This window comes from Brassica oleracea, chromosome C8, assembly GCF_000695525.1.
Source record: "Brassica oleracea var. oleracea cultivar TO1000 chromosome C8, BOL, whole genome shotgun sequence".
Lineage (NCBI taxonomy): Eukaryota > Viridiplantae > Streptophyta > Magnoliopsida > Brassicales > Brassicaceae > Brassica > Brassica oleracea.
The window spans coordinates 25,651,098-25,668,760 of NC_027755.1; the positions used below are offsets into that span (position 1 = coordinate 25,651,098).

The window sequence follows — 17,663 nt, forward strand, 5'->3', positions numbered from 1 at the left end:
TGAACATGATCTAGTTTGCAACCTGGTGCGAGTGCAAGTAGACACAGAGATCGTGAGTAATGTTACTTATACCTCTGCTGAAGAAGCATCACAAGCGCAACTCCCATGGTATTTTGATAGTGGTTGCTCAAAGCATATGACTGGAAATGAAGACTACCTTGAGAAACTCGAACTCATCAGAGGTGGAAAAGTTACTTTTGGAGATGGTGGACAAGGCAAAATCCGTGCAATTGGAATAACCTCCAGACCTGATGTGCCTAAACTCTCAAATGTTTACTTTGTTGAGGGTCTTAAGGCAAATCTGATCAGTGTGAGTCAACATTGTGATGAGGGATTAGAGGTCATCTTCAACAGCAAGGAATGTCGTGCCGTTGACGCAAGAAACAATGTCATGCTAAGGGGTATTCGTTCCAGAAACAACTGCTATCTTTGGAGACCTTCCAATGTGTGTTTTGCAGCTGCTGAATCCAAACTTGATCTCTGGCACAAGAAACTGGGTCACATGAACACAAATGGACTCTTCAGACTCGTAAATGCTGAAGTAGTAAGAGGTGTCCCTGATTCCGCTCCAAGAACTCCTCAACAAAATGGGGTTGTGGAAAGAAAGAATAGAACTTTGCAAGAAATGGCTAGAGCAATGCTGTGTGGAAACAGTGTTCCATCTGGGTTCTGGGCGGAAGCAATCAACACTGCGTGCTATGTGATAAATCGGGTCTATGTCAAGCCAAAGACCAAGACTTCTCCCTATGAAATTCTCAAAGGTAAAACACCGAACTTGAGTCACATGCATGTGTTTGGATGCTTGTGCTACATTCTGAATGACAAAGAACATCTGGGAAAGTTTGAAGCAAGAAGTGGCGTAGGGATGTTTCTGGGATACTCAGTGAATAGTTCAGCCTACCGTGTGTTTAATCAGCGTACAAAGTTTGTAGGCGACAATGTTAATGTAGTCTTTGACGATAGCATTGGATTCTATGAGGCTCGTGTAACACAGACAATAGACGGTGTCACGCCAAGTTCCTCAAGACAAGCTGAGAATGAAGTGATAGAGGAGTCTGAAGAAGAAGCTAGAACAAGAGGCTTGTTCTTGTCGGCTACAGAGATCAAGTAACAGGTGTTTAGCTTGGGTCTCTGTGATTTAGAGATTAGAAACTGGTATGTCGCTAGTCGTGTGTGACTGAGCATAAATCAGACTAAACAGATCTAGGGGATTGTTTAAAAGGTTTCTAATATACAAGAAAGTGTTCTTGAAATCTCTTGTGTGAGTTATAATTTGAGTGTCTCTGAACTTTCAGATATGTCATTAAAATTCTTCAGTAACTTACCAACATCCCATATTCTCAACTTATGAAATCCCAAATGCAGCACTTGCCAATAAACAACTGACTCCAAACTCCCTTTTCTGAACCGTAGCGGCAATATGTGCATCCGTAAGAAACTCGAAATCCTTGTAATAATAACCACTGTGATATTGTAAGAAAATCCCAATATTCTCATCGACGTCGTAGGAGCCAATAGTGGCCACAAAAACATAGAATCCTCTCCGCCAGTGAATGCATAAACCAGAACAGATCCAAGTGGAGACACTAACCGTCGCAGAAAAGAAATATCATATATAGCAGTTAGGACTTCCGCATGATTCTCTTTGATAAGGTTCTTTGAGAAACTATCACTACTCTCGTTGATGTTCCAGTTGACCATTATCACGTTTTTCCAACACGCTAAGAAGGTTGTGTTTCTCTCGAACAATACATCCACGTAACCATGACTTTCACCGGCTTGTAAGGATCGTCCACTGACAAGTGTCGCCATATAAAGCTCATTCTTATGAATTTCAACAAGGATTGATGCTAAGAATACCTTGTTAAGGATGAGTATGCTTTCTAAAGAATGATGATGGAGGATCTCTAACCCAAGAGAGATCATCGTTTGCTCACTACTATCTTCATCAGATGTGGGATAAACATCTCCCCCCCTCCTCCCCCCCACCTTCTCGTCATTGCAATCCTCCACTTCCTCTTTGTAAAAATGTCTCATGTGAGCTCGATGTGGGTGCCATTACTGATCGTTCCTCTGTTTTACAGGTGTGACAACACATTGTTGCAAGATGCTGACAAATTCTTCACCAACCAAGCATCTCTGGGTTTTAAGAATAGCAGACATGATTCCCCTACTCCATTGTTGACGCACACAGCCTTGATGTTGCGAGAGATTTATCTCACAATAGCGAGTGTACACGTTTGAGACGGTGGGAAACTCCATAGCTGGATTCTTAGCAGATTCGAAAACAACATCAGGTTTGTTGGTTTCCACATAATTACTTCGAACAAATACAGTGTGTGAACCTGATAGACCTCCTTGATAACTTGATGAAGCTCTTCCCTTAGAGCAGGAGAAAAACCTGATTTTGGAGCATGAGTTGAGTGAAATACGCAGGAATATACGAATGTTAAATAAAGTTGTGGAGCCTTTATTTAACATTCGTATGTTCCTGCGTATTTCACTCAACTCATGCTCCAAAATCAGGTTTTTCTCCTGCTCTAAAGGAAGAGCTTCGTCAAGTTTAGTGATCTTCGCAGTCAATATTTTTGTATCCTCTTGTTCAGCCTCACGAGCTTGGTGTGGAACACGATCCGGTGGTTCGCGATTGATGTGTCGGTTAAAATTGTTTCTCCATGCACCATAATTCATATCTTTCTTCTGTAAATCCAAAAAGGTATTGCCAGCTCTCTCGTCGCAGATAGGAATAAGTTCTGGTTTGGGAGCATCCATATGTTCTCCTCTGTTGTTGGACCTACTGCTCTCCCAAAAATAATAATCACTTCGCCCAACTGTTGCCACCACCATTACTTTTCACAAAAGCTTCATTAGAAAAAAGTTGGAGTTTTTTGGGCATAAACTGATTCATTAAACTTTATGCTTTCATCTTCCACTTTTCCCACTATGACTCGGTTCATCTCGTCTTCTTCCAACATGTCATAGATTGGAGCAATTTCTGTAACGTCTTCATTAGCCACGTCATGGGTTGAAAAGTTTTCTGCATCGTCTTGATCAGACACATCGAATATTGGATCAAAATTTTGCTCTGAAATTTTTTCTCCTTCTTCTGTATCAGAAACGTCAAAAATTGGACCTCCAAGTTGAACAACATAAGAGTTCTCATTGTCTCTTGTGTCCTAAACTTTTGTATCCAAGTCTTCATACTTATTATCAAAGTATGAATCATTGTTTTTGTTGTTGCGGATAGGGGGTTGATAACGAAGGCGGGACAAAGGATTTTCGTCCTCCTCAAATTCGTCGTCGATAGCAGCTTGGTTGTTGCGTTCTTGGCGAAATACAGGAGTCGCGTGCTGTGTACTCAAGGCGGCCACTGCAGCTGTAAGGTTCTCGATTTGAGCTTGAAGATCTGGGATGGCTCGTCCCGTGATTCCAGTCTCTGTTGGAGGAACAAATTTCTTTAGCCTCACCATTGAATCGTAGGAGCGTAGCGAAGCTCTGATACCAGTCTGGCGCAGCGTACAAACTGTTGAACGATCGATCAAAGAACCTTTAGGGCACATGTTCTTGGATCGATCAAAGAGTTTCTTGCCATAGCTTCTTTGAGAGCAACTTCTTGGTAGATGAATTTAATCAAATCTCACAAGGAATAAGCAAAAAGCTCTATTATTAATTATCAAAGTCTAATAAATAAACAACGACAACGAAGGCTATATATATATATATATAAGCCAAATCTAAACACCAAACCCTAAGATAAACATGTTTAAGATAAAAGACCTAAAGCCCATAGAATTATCATAATTATAAATATAAAATAGGAAAATCCTAAGTCATAACGTTAACCAGGTTACTTGTCGGTCAAGCATGATGCCGCTGCATCAGGACGTGATACTTGTTTTGGTTTGTATGCGTTATAAAAATTTGGATTTGTACTTGACTTATAAAAATGAATACTTGCTATTTCAAATACCTGCCGAAGAATGAATTACTTGCAAATGAGAGATAACAACCAATCCATGCTCTCATTTTGCATCTTCTTTTTTTGAAAAAGAGGTTCATAATCTTCCGACTTTGTCATTCTCATGGTGAGAAGAGGCAGACCTAAATATTTCACGGGGAAGTGACCATGTTTGAATGGGAAAGTCGCAAGAAGATCCTCTCGATTTTGATCCAAAACACCCGCCAAATATATTGTTGATTTTTCAGTGCTGATCTTTAACCCTGGAGGCACTGCAAACTCACCGAATACCTTGATTATACCTTCAACTGATCTTCTCTGATCATCAACAAATACCATTAGATCATCAGCAAAACACAAGTGTGCTAAGTTAATGTTCTTGCATTTAGGGTGAAAACCAATTCTTATTTCAATTGCCGTTTTATCAGTCAAAAGAGATAGCACATTCATGCATATAACAAATAGATATGGTGCAGCACAGCCTTCAGGCAACCCTCTTTTACTCTGAAAAAGATGGCTAGCTGTCCATTCACTTGGACCGGGAAATAGACTATCGTTATGCAAAGTTTGATCTAGTGTATATAATTCGGCGGGAAAACCTAAAGCATAAAGATTATTAAAAAACTTCCCATTGAACTAAATTAAATGTTTTGATATGTGAATTTTCATTGCACATATTGGTGATATGTCCTCCTTGTGATAGTCTTTCACTATCTTTGTTGCAAGTAACAGATTGTTTTGGCGTAATGAATTTCAGAAGCATTTTCTTTAGTCGGTTTGCAAGAGTTTTTGAGACTACCTTATACATAACATTACACAAAGAGATCGACATGTAATTTTCATATTTTTACAAAATGACAGCTGATCCTTTGGATGAGGAATATAATCAGAGAGGTAGTTGATCATAATTAATGGAGTTCTACTGAAAACAGGGGATGAGATTAAAGCTGGGGCCGCCGTCAGCATATCAAAGAGGTTCTTAACAACCTGGTAGATGACCGCACGAGGCCACTTATCAGTAGGAGATTTGAGAGATTTTTTCAGGAGTTTTTGACTCACGGGCCAGATGACTATCATGATATGACAGTGGAAGAACTAGAAGTTCTTTTGCAATCCGGATGTGGGTCAAAGGATATTTCGCATCTTGAGCAGGAAGTGACTCAAGGGGAGATTAAAAACATTATTTGCTATTCTAAGTGACAAATCCCCGAGGCTTAATGGATTCACAAGTGAGTTCTTTAAGGCTTCATGGGCAACAGTGGGAAATGACTTCACGGCAATGATCCAATCTTTCTTCATTAAGGGTTTTCTTCCCAAAATCAACATATTTTTGGTTAGCTCATGAGGCTATATATAAACCACACACTTGTGCAAAGTATAGATCATTGATCAAACAAGTACTAGGTAACAATCTAGTTTTGGTAATTGTTTGTCTGAGACTAAAAACACGAAGTGCAAATATGATTGTGAGAGATATCTTGAAGAGTGTCACCAGAGATAACGATGTTAATATTTATTTGGATCTTCAAAGACCAGCTAATACCGAGTATTTTGAGGTTGTTAATTAACATCTAATACCCTTTTGTTTAGGAGTTTGATGATGTATTAAAACCTTGTCCTTCATTAACTTTCAATGCTCTGTTTTTATGAGTTTTAGTGTTTTACCAACAATAATAATTTAGATGATTTTTGTAATAAAACAAAAGATTTTTTTACCAATGATTCAAATTTTACCAGTCACTTTTGTTTTTAAATAATTTTACATTTTTAAAAGAAAATAAGTGCTATGTGGCGGTTTTATATAATGATGAGCAAAAATAGAGAGAATTAGGTGGTTTCAGGCACTATGTGCAACAATACATTTTTTAAATAATATTTAAAAATAAAATCTTGTTAATATATTATAATTTCTTACCAATACTTTCATTTTTAGTTTTATTTAATTAAACATAAAATTAAGATAAAATTTTATATTTAAGAATATATATGTATATATTTAAAATTAAAATCTTGGATATAATTTTTATCTATTTCTTTTGGTTACAATATATTAAATAATTTTTAATAAAATTAAGAGAAAAATATTAGATATAAAAATTGTATAATTATTAAAAAGTACAACTAAATAGTATTAGTTGCATTTTTATATATTAAAAGAAATTAATGGTAATAGGATTAGAAATTTAATTTAATTTTTTAAATGCATAAATTTTGAAAACAATTTTTTAGTAAAAAAAATGTAGAATTATAAAAGAATAGAATTAAATAATATTTCAAAAATTTTAAATATTGTCATATAGTAAAATTACATATGCATACTTCCCATAAAATCTACACTTACAATCTATTAAAACAAGAAATTTGATAGTTCCATAATTATAAATTATTAACTTTTGAAATCCATTCATGACCATTAGGATTCATTAACACACATTGTAAAACAATAAAATTTAAGTCTACCTATTCTGCTAAGAGTAAACTTCGTTTTACTGTAGACTGACAAAGAAGTCTACAATTTGGATTATTATTTGCAATTAAAATTTTGTAGGTTATTTTTTTATTGAAAATATTTTGGTGAGTTTTGCAATTGACAAGAATTTTCTTAGAATTTGACTTTCATAGAGTGGACTTCATTGGTAATCTATTTATTTCAAAAAAGGTTAGGCTTTGCTACCGACCAATTTTGACTTCCCGGAAGTAGACTGCATAAGAAGTCTACAATAGTGTAGACTTCATCTCAAGTCCACTTGAAAACATGACATGTTAGTTTTGTATTTGACCATAATTTTCTTTTGAAACCTACTTTTTTTAGCAGAGAAAGATATAATTAGAAGTCTACATTTAATTTTTGGCCAGTTTTAATTTCTTAGTCAAACACAAAATAACTTATCTTTGTAGAGTAGCTTCTGGTGATGTCTACAAAAAATCAAAGTTTTGGTCAAATGCAAAAACTAATTTCTCGTAGATTTATAGTTAAATCTGATGTATGCAGATTTCAGATGAAGATTACTTTAAAAAGTCACAGATACAGTCAAATAAAAAATCTAACCTCTTATACACAGATTTATTTATAAGTCTACCATTTTTTTTTTCAAAGGTACGTTCGTAAACTTCTCGTGAAGTCTACGGTGTAAAAAATTAAATTTGATCAATTGCAAAAACTAAATGTATATTGACTGACAAACTGTTAAGTAAGTATACATCTAACTGTAGACATACAAGTAAGTATACAAGTATATGAACAAGGACAAAAACCAAGTGATTAGTTACCTTTTCTGGTGTAAGTTTGTTTCCAGACTTTCTCACCGTCCAAACTTCGAAGATCACCAAAATAAAATATAGTTTAGTGTTTCTAACTGAAAAATCACCAAAATATGAAAGTTTTGTTTTTGAAAATGAAAGTTATAAGAGTTTTTAGATGAAATTAAAGAGAAAATGAGAAGGAATGAGGTTTAATTGGTGTAGAATGAGGAAAAAAAAAAACACAAACTCAATGTTTAAACTTTTAAAGCTTCAGATCGGTTGTTCAAGGTGGTTTAAAAATTGATGATAATAGCATTTTTGAAACTAAATAGAAATATTTAGGATGTATGGGTTTTTAACATTTATTAAAAATAAAAGAAATTTAAAATAATGGTATTTTTGTATATATTTGAAACAATTAAAGATTATGTTAGAACTTCTTGGCAAAATATTGTTAAAAAGGGTCATGTTTGTATTTGACCTCAAACTGTAGGTCATTTTAGTAAAACCTCATATATTTAATTGCTAACTAAAAAAGAGGTGAATTAATTTAATATGATCATTGTTATGATATTAATTGACAAAACTAAAAATGACCCAGTTAAAAGAAAATGAACCACATGCTTAATTGGATGCACCAAAAGGATCCGTTGCTGATAGACGTAATTGATGCTATCAATTTGTACAAATGATGATCGCTCTCATCATAGCTAGGCCGATACTTTAATCCGAGATCCGGATTCGATCCGAGATTCGATCCGGATCCGATCCGAAAATCCGGATATTCGGAGGGGTCGAATCCGGATCCGGATAGTAAAATGTTGGATCCGTCAAAGTCAGATTCGGATCCGGATATCTTAATTTTTAAGTCCGGATATCCGGATCCGTAAGTTTTATTAATAAATATTTCAAAAATAGTAATATATATATATATAAATTAATTTTATTTATTATATTTTCATTTTTATAATAGTATATATAAATTTTGTAATATTATACATAGAAATAATTAAAGACATTATATATATTTTTATTTTTAAATTATTGTTAATATTTTATATATATTAATATTATTTTTATTTATTTAAGGATCCAAATCCGGATCCGGATATCCACCGGATATTACAATTTTTAGAAGGATATTCGATATCCGGATATCCAAAAACCCCGGATCCGGATAAAGATAGTAAAATTATGGATCCGCCGGATAAAGATCCGAATCCAAATACCTTAAAATTACCCGCATATCCGATCAGTCTTATGCCTAATCATAGTAACCACTCCACAAAGCTCCGGAGTCGAAGAGAAATGATAGAGAAGAAAACATTCATTGAATAGTATTGTTTTATTAGAATATATATAATAAATAATTCCATGGCAGTCCAAAGACGTGCTTTGCTTAAATCATTATATGTTCCTTCATTTTGTTTTTTGTTTTATTCTTACTTCTTTTTTTTTTGTTAAAAAAGTGTACACCCTCAAACTATTATCCATTTGAAGCACGCATGATATGATCATAAGCTTGATACCATATTTTTACGTTGCAAAAAAAAATTGCAAATGAAAAACTTTTATGAAATAGAGCAATTCACTTAAATACCCTCTTTTAATTTTCTTTTCACTAACCAAAATAGCCTTTTATTTTAATTTTTTAATATTTATTTATAATTTTAAAAAATTTGAAACTCCACCATTTAACTGTAAAACTTAAGTTTAGATTACTTAATCTTAGGGTAATGTATATTTAACTTTTAATAAGATCTTTTTTGGTCATTTGACTATTTTGTAAAAATAAACTAAAAAACGCTATCTTAAGGAATTTTTCTATGAAATATGTCTGTTTTAAGTGATTTAATTTGACAAAAAAAAAGTGATTTAATTAATGTTATAATATTTAAATTTAATTAATTTACATATTAAAGTACTAATATTAGGTAAAAAAATTTATTTGAGAAATTTAACAATGGTGGATTTTCTAACCGAGTTGGTTCACTTTTCCAAAAAGAAGAAAGTGAAAACTTTATGTATGTACTGTAGTATTTGTTTTTTCAGTATCTTTTCATAACTTTAATTACTAAAGTTGACTGTTTTTGTTATCGATAGGTAAAATCTACCGCAAAAAATAAAGAAGAGAGAAAAGAGAGTTTTGAGCGAGAGAGAAAAAAGGTAGAGAGAGCGTTTCTCCGCAAATGAAGGGACTAAAGTGAGTTCGGTCAGAGGTCTCGAGTACCAGACATAGATAGCTCACTTACTTCCTTAAAATCTCCACCCAATCACTAGCCACTGCTCCCCCCCACTTCGTTCCGCGTGCTCAAACGGTCTTCAAAACCAATCTGTCCTTAACACTAGCGAGGAACAAGAGTGAGAGACGGGTTTCCATTGAACAATCAATCACAGTTTGCAGGTTTGATTCCACTCTCATTACCTTTTTTTGTCAACTGGGTTCTTTGATTTAACCTGTGAATTTGAACTGGGTTTTGCTCTCATGGTTTCAGTGGTAGTTGCTCCCTTTCTTTCTCATAAAAAAATTGCACCTTCTCACAAAGTTTCTCTTTTTATTTATTTATTTATTTGTATTTAATAAAAGATTCAAAAGAAGATCTTTGTGCTTCAGATCAAACTGTTTGGTTGCTTTTAGAGAGCTTTGGATTCTACTTATTGTTCCTTTCTTGTTTTATTTGATTAGTTTAATTGGTTTGCTTGTTATCTTACACATGGAAGATTACTCTCTTCATACATTTCTGTACTACTAATAGATTGCTTAGATCTTCTTACATCGTTCTGCATATAGCATTTTGGATAAGATTCTGCTCCTTCATGTTCAGATAATGTTTGTTCTTGGACATGTAGAAAGATACAGCTATAAAGAATGAAGATTTCTTTTCTTTTCCACAGAGACAAGAACTGAGATTGTGCTGACTCTACAATGCCAGAGTCAAGGGAAGCATCGAACTACGATGAGGCATCTATGGATCAAAGCATGCTCTTCTCTGATGGTCTTAAGGTATACATTCTTTCTATACGTGGAACTTATACATACATTGAAATGAAAATGGTCTAAGCCTCTGCTTCTTTCTCAGGACTTGAGGAATCTGCGAACGCAGTTGTATTCAGCAGCTGAGTACTTCGAACTATCTTACACAACCGACGATAAAAGACAGATGTGAGTTTTATATTCAGCACCGCTTCATATTCAGTTCCATGATTGAAACTGTTCTTCCTTTTATTTCTCGTGTTTTAAATGCAGAGTTGTAGAGACACTCAAAGATTACGCAGTGAAGGCTCTGGTGAATACAGTTGACCATCTAGGCTCCATCACGTACAAAGTCAACGACTTCATCGACGAAAAGGTGGATGAAGTAGCAGAGACCGAACTAAGAGTATCTTGCATCGAACAGGTAAAGATATAAGTAAGTCCCTCACTTTAGATTCTTTGTCTGATCTGATTGATTCATCTTCTTCTGGTCTTTACAGAGGCTAAGGATGTGCCAAGAGTATATGGATCATGAAGGACGTTCACAGCAATCACTTGTGATTGAAACTCCAAAGTTCCATAAACGATACATCTTGCCAGCTGGTGAAACTATAAAGACTACCAATCTTGACAAGCTTAACTACTTTGGAAGCAGCTTAGAGGATGCAGATGACTGGAACCAGTTTCGAAATGGTAACTTTGTTTCTGTTCTGTTCGGACATAAGTTGGTTTCTTGATTTGGTTTGGTTTCTTTTGAAGCTGTGCGTGCTACAATCCGGGAAACGCCTCCCCCTCCTCCACCCGTTAGGTAAAGACTCCAACATCAAACCAACATCTTGAAACACAAAATTTTAATGACTCTTTAACACATGTTCTTGCAGAAAATCAACATCTCAGGCTTCATCTCCACGGCAACCACCTCAGAGATCAGCAACCTTTTCGTTTACGTCCACTATTCCAAAGAAAGAGCAAGGTAGAAACCGCAATAGCTCTGTTTTGTTTTCTTTGAATAATGATCTTATTTTTAATGTATGGTTGTGTGTGTGTGATATAATCAGATAAGAGATCAGTGTCACCGCATCGGTTTCCGCTACTAAGATCAGGATCAGTGGCTACCAGGAAGTCAGCATCTATCAGCAGGCCAACTACACCAAGCAAGAGCAGATCTATAACTCCTATACGGGTAAGGATAACTAAGTTCTGTTTTTTCATCAGTTTGTCGCTTTCTTGATTCTTGTTTTGTGTTTTTTTTCAGTACCCTTCAGAACCAAGAAGATCAGCTTCGGTTCGGGTTGGGTTCGAGAAAGAAAACCAGAAAGAAACAGAGCAGCAGCAGCAACCAAGTAAGAGCAAACGACTGCTTAAGGCTTTGCTTAGTCGACGCAAAACCAAGAAAGACGACACTCTCTACACTTTCTTGGACGAATACTGAAGGAGTTTTATTTGTGGAACCGGTTCACTTAACCGGAAAAATTGCCAATTTCCCTTTTTCTATTTAATTAATAAATATATATTATAGAGAAAAAAAATATCTATTATTATATATAAACCGCACTAGTAAAATGTGAATGCAGTTTCTAAGATTTTCTCTTGAATTAGAACCAAACTGAAGATTGAATATTGACGCTGACTTCCTGGTATCTAAGATATATCTCATACGGTTCAACCTTTCTTTAGGAAACTACACCGGTCAGTAGAAGCCAACCAAGAAAACTTAAAACGGACCGTTAAAGGGCTGAACTTTCAGTTCTTTGACTCTCTAACTCTAAACGCAATTAAATGATAAGCACTCCCAAATGCAATTTATTTTAGTTACATTTTTAGTTTACAAAGATATAATAGATTTCATTTCAATACGGTCGTTTACTCAGTTTACAGAATTTTCCATAATGTTTTCTTCGTCCGTAGGTGGAGGCGGAGGTGGAGGGTTATCTCTTGGGTCTGGGTGTGGTCCTGGATAATCCATCATTTTATGACCATACAGCTCTTCAACCTATTATTTTGCATCACCAACATTTATTTTTTTAGGTAAATTTACATACAAAGAGTTACAACAAATCTTATACGTTTTTAGAAAAATAAAAATGACGATTGAATATTTGAGACAAGAAAAACAATGGAAATTGTATTTCCAAAACACAAATAAAACAGCATACCTTGTTCTCAGCAACTTCGTCACCCTCCTTCAATCCTAATAATTTATAAGTTCAGATATCATATATATGATATACATTTTGGGATCAACCTAATTATTCATAAGTAGAAAAAGTAGATATAGCAATTTTATATATTAGAAAGTTGAAAATATTTACATAATATTATAGAAAAAAAAATAAACAGTTTAATTTTACCTTACTATATAATTTTACTAATTTTGTTGGTATACAAATTTAATTACCTGAAGAGTACAATGAAAATTACCTGAAGAGCACAATGAAAGCACGAGCAAGAACGATATAAAGATGATTCGGTGTATTTTTTTTAAATAAAAATAAATTCTAAAATAGAGATGATTTTTGATTCGGTGTATTTTTTTAAAATAGAAATCTCCAAATATAAAGAAAAATATAGAAGAATGCTATATATTTTTCTATTTAAAAAATAGTAATCTCTATTTCAGATGAAAAATAGAAATGAATTTGAGTGATTTTAAATCTAAATATTATTATAGAAGTGAAAATAGGAGTGGACTGAATATGTTCTTAGACATGTTGACCAACTCGCAGAAAATCAACATCCCACACTCCCATCTCCACAGCAACGACCTCAGCGGTCAGCAAGCTTTTCGTTTACGTCCACATTCCGATGAAAGAACAAGGTAGAAACGACAATAGCTCTGATTTTTTTGTTTGAATAACAATCTTGAATTACAATAGTTATGTGTGTGATATAATCAGATAAGAGATCGCTTTCGCCGCATCGGTTCCCATTACTAATTTACTAGGATCGAGATCAATGGCTACGTGGCAATCAGCATCAATCAGCCGGCCAATGAAACCAACCAAGAGCAGATCTATAACTCCTTAGGCTTTGCTTAGTCAAAGAAATACGACAATGTCTACACTTTCTTGAACTAATACCGACGGAGTTTTATTTGTGCAACCGGTTCACTTAACCGGGAAACTGAACATGAATTCGGTTTCTATGAATATTTTTAGACTTCCCAACTTGGCATATCATACGGTTTTACTTTTCCTTGCGAATCTAAACGGGTAAATAATAGAGCCAACCAAGAAGACTTAAACCTTACTGTAAAAGGGTTGAAGTTTGAATTCTTTGATTCTCTAGTTCTAAACATAATTAATTGATAAAATAAGAACTCACGAATGCAATTTATTTAATTATATGTTTTACAAAGATGGAATGGATTTCAATATTCAGTTAACATAATTTTCCATCATGTTTTCTTCGTCGGAAGGTGGAGGCGGAGGAACTGTCGGGTCGTGTCCTGGGTTTGGGCCTGTTGGAGGATAATCCATCATTCGATCACTATACAGCTCTTCAACCTATTATCACATTTTATTTAAAGTCACCAACAATTATTTTTAGGTAAATTTACACAAACAGTTCAAGTTGAACACGTATATTTATTTTAAAAACTGACGACTGATATATTTATTTTAAATCATTGAGGACTCTTGAAACAAGAAAAACAATGAAAATACAAAGAAGGGTCCCCTACAAGAAAAACATTTTGTTATTGAGATTAATGCATACCTTGTTCGAGGAATAGAGGTCGTTATCAGCAATTTCGTGACCCTCCCCAAATCCTAATAATATATATACAAAGTTTATATGTAGGGATCAACCTAATTATTCTTCTGAAGTAGAAAAGTATATATATTGATTTTAGATATTGAAATTGGAAAATATTTACATCATATTTTCTGAAAACCAAAATAAACAGTTTTGACACACTCTTAATATATCATGTTACGGCTTTAATGTTTGAAGACATTTTTAGTATACAAATTTAATTACCTGAAGAGCACAATGAAAGCATGAGCAAGAACGATATGAAAACCACAAGCTTCATCTTTAAACGCCTTATTCTGCTATTGTATTTAAGTTGTTTAGAAACTAACCCATGCTTCTGTATATATATATACACTTATCACTATTAATGTTGTTGCCATTTGGTCTTGTAGGTTGAATTTAAAAGTTTGACTGACCAAAAATTAATTGTTTACTTTAAAAAGTCTAAAACATATATAAGTTGTCTTTGTTGGTTTTAGAAGTAATTTTTTTTTTTTGACAACAGTTTTAGAAGTAAATTAAACACACAAAGAATATAATCTCATATATATTAAAAGAGAAGCATTTGTCATTAACGTGTTCACACTATATTCGCCACATATCAGGCTCACATCAATTTTAATTTGAGTATGCTGACATCCGGCTTCACAATCTTTAAGAATTAATGCGTTCACATAATAATTTTTTAAATTCCACCACATATAATTTAATGTGTTCACACTAAATTTTTTTAACCAGTTCATTTTTAGTTCATGCGTTTTTAACATTTGTATTTTTGAATTGAAATTCTTTCTGTATAACTATTGAATAATATCATTTTGAAAGAAAAAAATTACAAAATCACTAAGATTCACATCAACTAAAATGCTGTAATGAAAATGTTTTTAGAAATTGAAAGTTTCTTATCTTGCCGAACTTAGCCATGGTTGATGATTTTGTACACAAATGCAATAAATAATTGTGATTGGTTATGAATTAAGAAAACTGAGGTAAAGAACACCACACATAAAGTCGGATATTTAGTTTAGCCAAATATTGATTTTCTTTGCTAAGTTTTCATATCAACCAAGAATTATAAACATAGTCAGATTGCTTGAAAAAATCAGAAATTAAAAAAAAAACTTTAAAAGAATAGAAAATTGAGGAAATCGATTGAAAAACAAAATTCAGGTGCCGAGTGAATAAATCATATTATTTTTTTACACAATTGTATCCTTTTTTATTATATTTATCAAGACACTTTATAAGAAATACATGTTATTGGTTATAGACTATATTGTAACATGCCCAACAATATTGAATGTTTCGTATCTTGCCGAACTTAGCTATGTTATCAATTTTGCAACATGCCCAACAATATTGACACTATGTCCAACCATTTTTGTTGCTATTCTTAAAATATGGTCCAATAATTATGTATGTTAAATAAACCCATAATATTTGTTTTACATTTATTTATTTTGCTCTATATTATTAGAAGAAAGTAAATCTGGGTAAAATATATGGATTCGAAGAACCAAACCAAACTAGATTTGAAAGTAATATTAAACACAAACTAAAACTGATTAATTACTTAGATGGATCTAAAAGTTTAATATCTAGATAACCAAACTCGAATATGATCCAAACTAAAATATTTTGGATACCAAAAATATCTAAATCATAATTATATACTTAAATATGTTAACTATTTTAAATTTTATATGTATGAGATATTCAAAAATATGAAAATATCTAAAAATTATCAACATAGCCAGAAGTAAATATCTGAAAATAACATAATAATGTTTACAATACTGAAAATATTTATTTGTTCCCCATCCAAATATTTAAATTGAACTAATTTTATGTAAATTTAAATATTTAGCTTTACATTATTGAAAATTCTATGTTGTATATTATTTATTTCAGATATTAAGGATTTAAATATATTTGGATTTTGTTAAAAATACATGATTAAAATGGGTACCCAAACTCGAATCCAAACTGAACCCGCAATGATTCGAACCAAATTCAAACCAAAATTTATAAAAATCCGAATAAATCAACTGAATCTGAACGGATATATGAATGTTCATCCCAATAAAAAAACTATATAACAAATATCTTAGTACAACATACAATAATAATCTAATAAACTATTTCACTCTGCGCACAATGCTGGTTACTACCTAGTAGCAAAATATATCTGTGAAAATTTAATCTAAAAGACTAGAAACACAAGGTCTTTAAAACAAGATAGAATTTCATGTTTACCATTTTCATGGCACCATTATTAATTTTTACCACCACTAAATGAACATTTTCAAAAATATCTTCTTCATTAAGTGGCAAAATACTATTATACATTCGTTCTCTATATATATAATAAATAATTATTTAAATAAATAAAAAATAATAAATTTTTTCTTTTCTGTTTTTCGAATTATAGTTTTTCAAATTAGAAATTTTTTATATAGTTTTTTTTTGAATTTTAATTTTTCGAAATTTTTTTTTCAAAATTTCTTTTTAAAAATCGAAATTATGTTTGAAACTTTTTTAAAATTTTTTTTATAAAAACATTTATTTATATATTCATTAGAATCTTAAATTTCATATTCCAAAAACCTTACCCCACCCTTTAACTCTAAACCTCCAAGTCTAGATTAGTTAATCATAGAGGTATAAATGCCTTTTACCTTTCATTAAAAATAAGGGTAAAAGTGGTTAGTGTAAACATGAAATGTAGTTAGTGTAAACATGAAAAGTGGTACTATGAATGTGGTATCTGTGGCAATTTCCCTTAAAACATCCAACCTTTCTCTTTTTTTGGAAAGTAACATTTTTTTTCTTTCATCACTATTATCTGAAGTTTTAAGAACCGATCTTTCTCTATCTAGTTTTCAAGAGAATCGACACTGGAAATAGCTATGCAACGATATGGATCTCTTCTTTAAAAAAATTACTAACCTATTATAAGTAGATAAATAACATTTTTATTTTAGAGAAATTCATTTATATGTTTTTAAATATATTTATGAAAAATTATAGAAGTGAAGCCAATTCTTATAGCATCTGCAAAAGAAACTCAATCACTTTAAATATAGAGTTTTTTGTTCTCCAAATTTGAAGTTTCATCTTTTTATTTGCATTTTGGTCATTATAATTAATTACACATCACATTTATGATTCTTAAATATTTAATCGTTTATCTTTTTAATCCTTAAATTTGTTATGAACATAAAATTAAATAAAATTTTACTATAAGATTTATAATATTTCAAAACTAGAATTGGGCAACAAGAATATTAAAAGAAAACTTCATAAAAAAACTTTTTTAAAAAGTACATGATGATATAATTTATACAGATTTTAAATATTACAGCAAAACTAATAATTTGGTAATTGTTTCCGGAAAAATTGTCAATAACAAATTTTGTGTAATCAAAGATGGAGCATTACGGAAATAATTGTATTATTTTATTTGTAATTTAATATTTAAATATTTATTTTTATTTATAATTTTATATTTTAGTGTAAGATTATATTAATATATTGATGTAATATTTTTATATATGTGTTAGTTATTCATAAAAATATTGATTTGCATTAACTATAACAAATATAAATATTATAGTGTAGAATATAAATAATTTAAAATTAAGTTTGAATTTTTTTTTGAAATTTCACTTCTGAATAATAACACTTTGAAACTCAAATATGAATTTTGAACTTCAAATTGTTCTTTATAGA

The 17,663-nt window shown here is 32.1% G+C and overlaps 2 protein-coding genes across 3 annotated transcripts; one reads left to right on the forward strand and one right to left on the reverse strand.

The window, feature by feature from the left end:
- Nucleotides 1-9,328: 9,328 nt before the first annotated feature.
- Nucleotides 9,329-11,758, forward strand: LOC106309693 (protein ABIL2). 2 transcript variants are annotated; one of them, XM_013746788.1, is made up of 9 exons: nucleotides 9,329-9,605; nucleotides 10,052-10,205; nucleotides 10,282-10,364; nucleotides 10,449-10,599; nucleotides 10,676-10,868; nucleotides 10,935-10,983; nucleotides 11,057-11,148; nucleotides 11,234-11,358; nucleotides 11,431-11,758. In XM_013746788.1, exons 2-9 carry the CDS (start codon nucleotides 10,128-10,130, stop codon nucleotides 11,605-11,607), a joined length of 948 nt encoding a protein of 315 aa, XP_013602242.1. In that variant the 5' UTR covers nucleotides 9,329-9,605; nucleotides 10,052-10,127; the 3' UTR covers nucleotides 11,608-11,758. The 2 variants fall into 2 exon arrangements, with proteins under 2 accessions (XP_013602242.1, XP_013602241.1); XM_013746787.1 differs by having other exon boundaries at nucleotides 10,097-10,205.
- Nucleotides 11,759-13,483: 1,725 nt separating this feature from the next.
- Nucleotides 13,484-14,244, reverse strand: LOC106311276. Its single transcript, XM_013748488.1, has 3 exons — nucleotides 14,157-14,244; nucleotides 13,893-13,945; nucleotides 13,484-13,681 (listed from the first exon to the last, which is right to left on the reverse strand). The coding sequence occupies exons 1-3, from the start codon at nucleotides 14,209-14,211 to the stop codon at nucleotides 13,553-13,555; spliced, it is 237 nt and encodes a 78-aa protein (XP_013603942.1). The 5' UTR covers nucleotides 14,212-14,244; the 3' UTR covers nucleotides 13,484-13,552.
- Nucleotides 14,245-17,663: the final 3,419 nt, after the last annotated feature.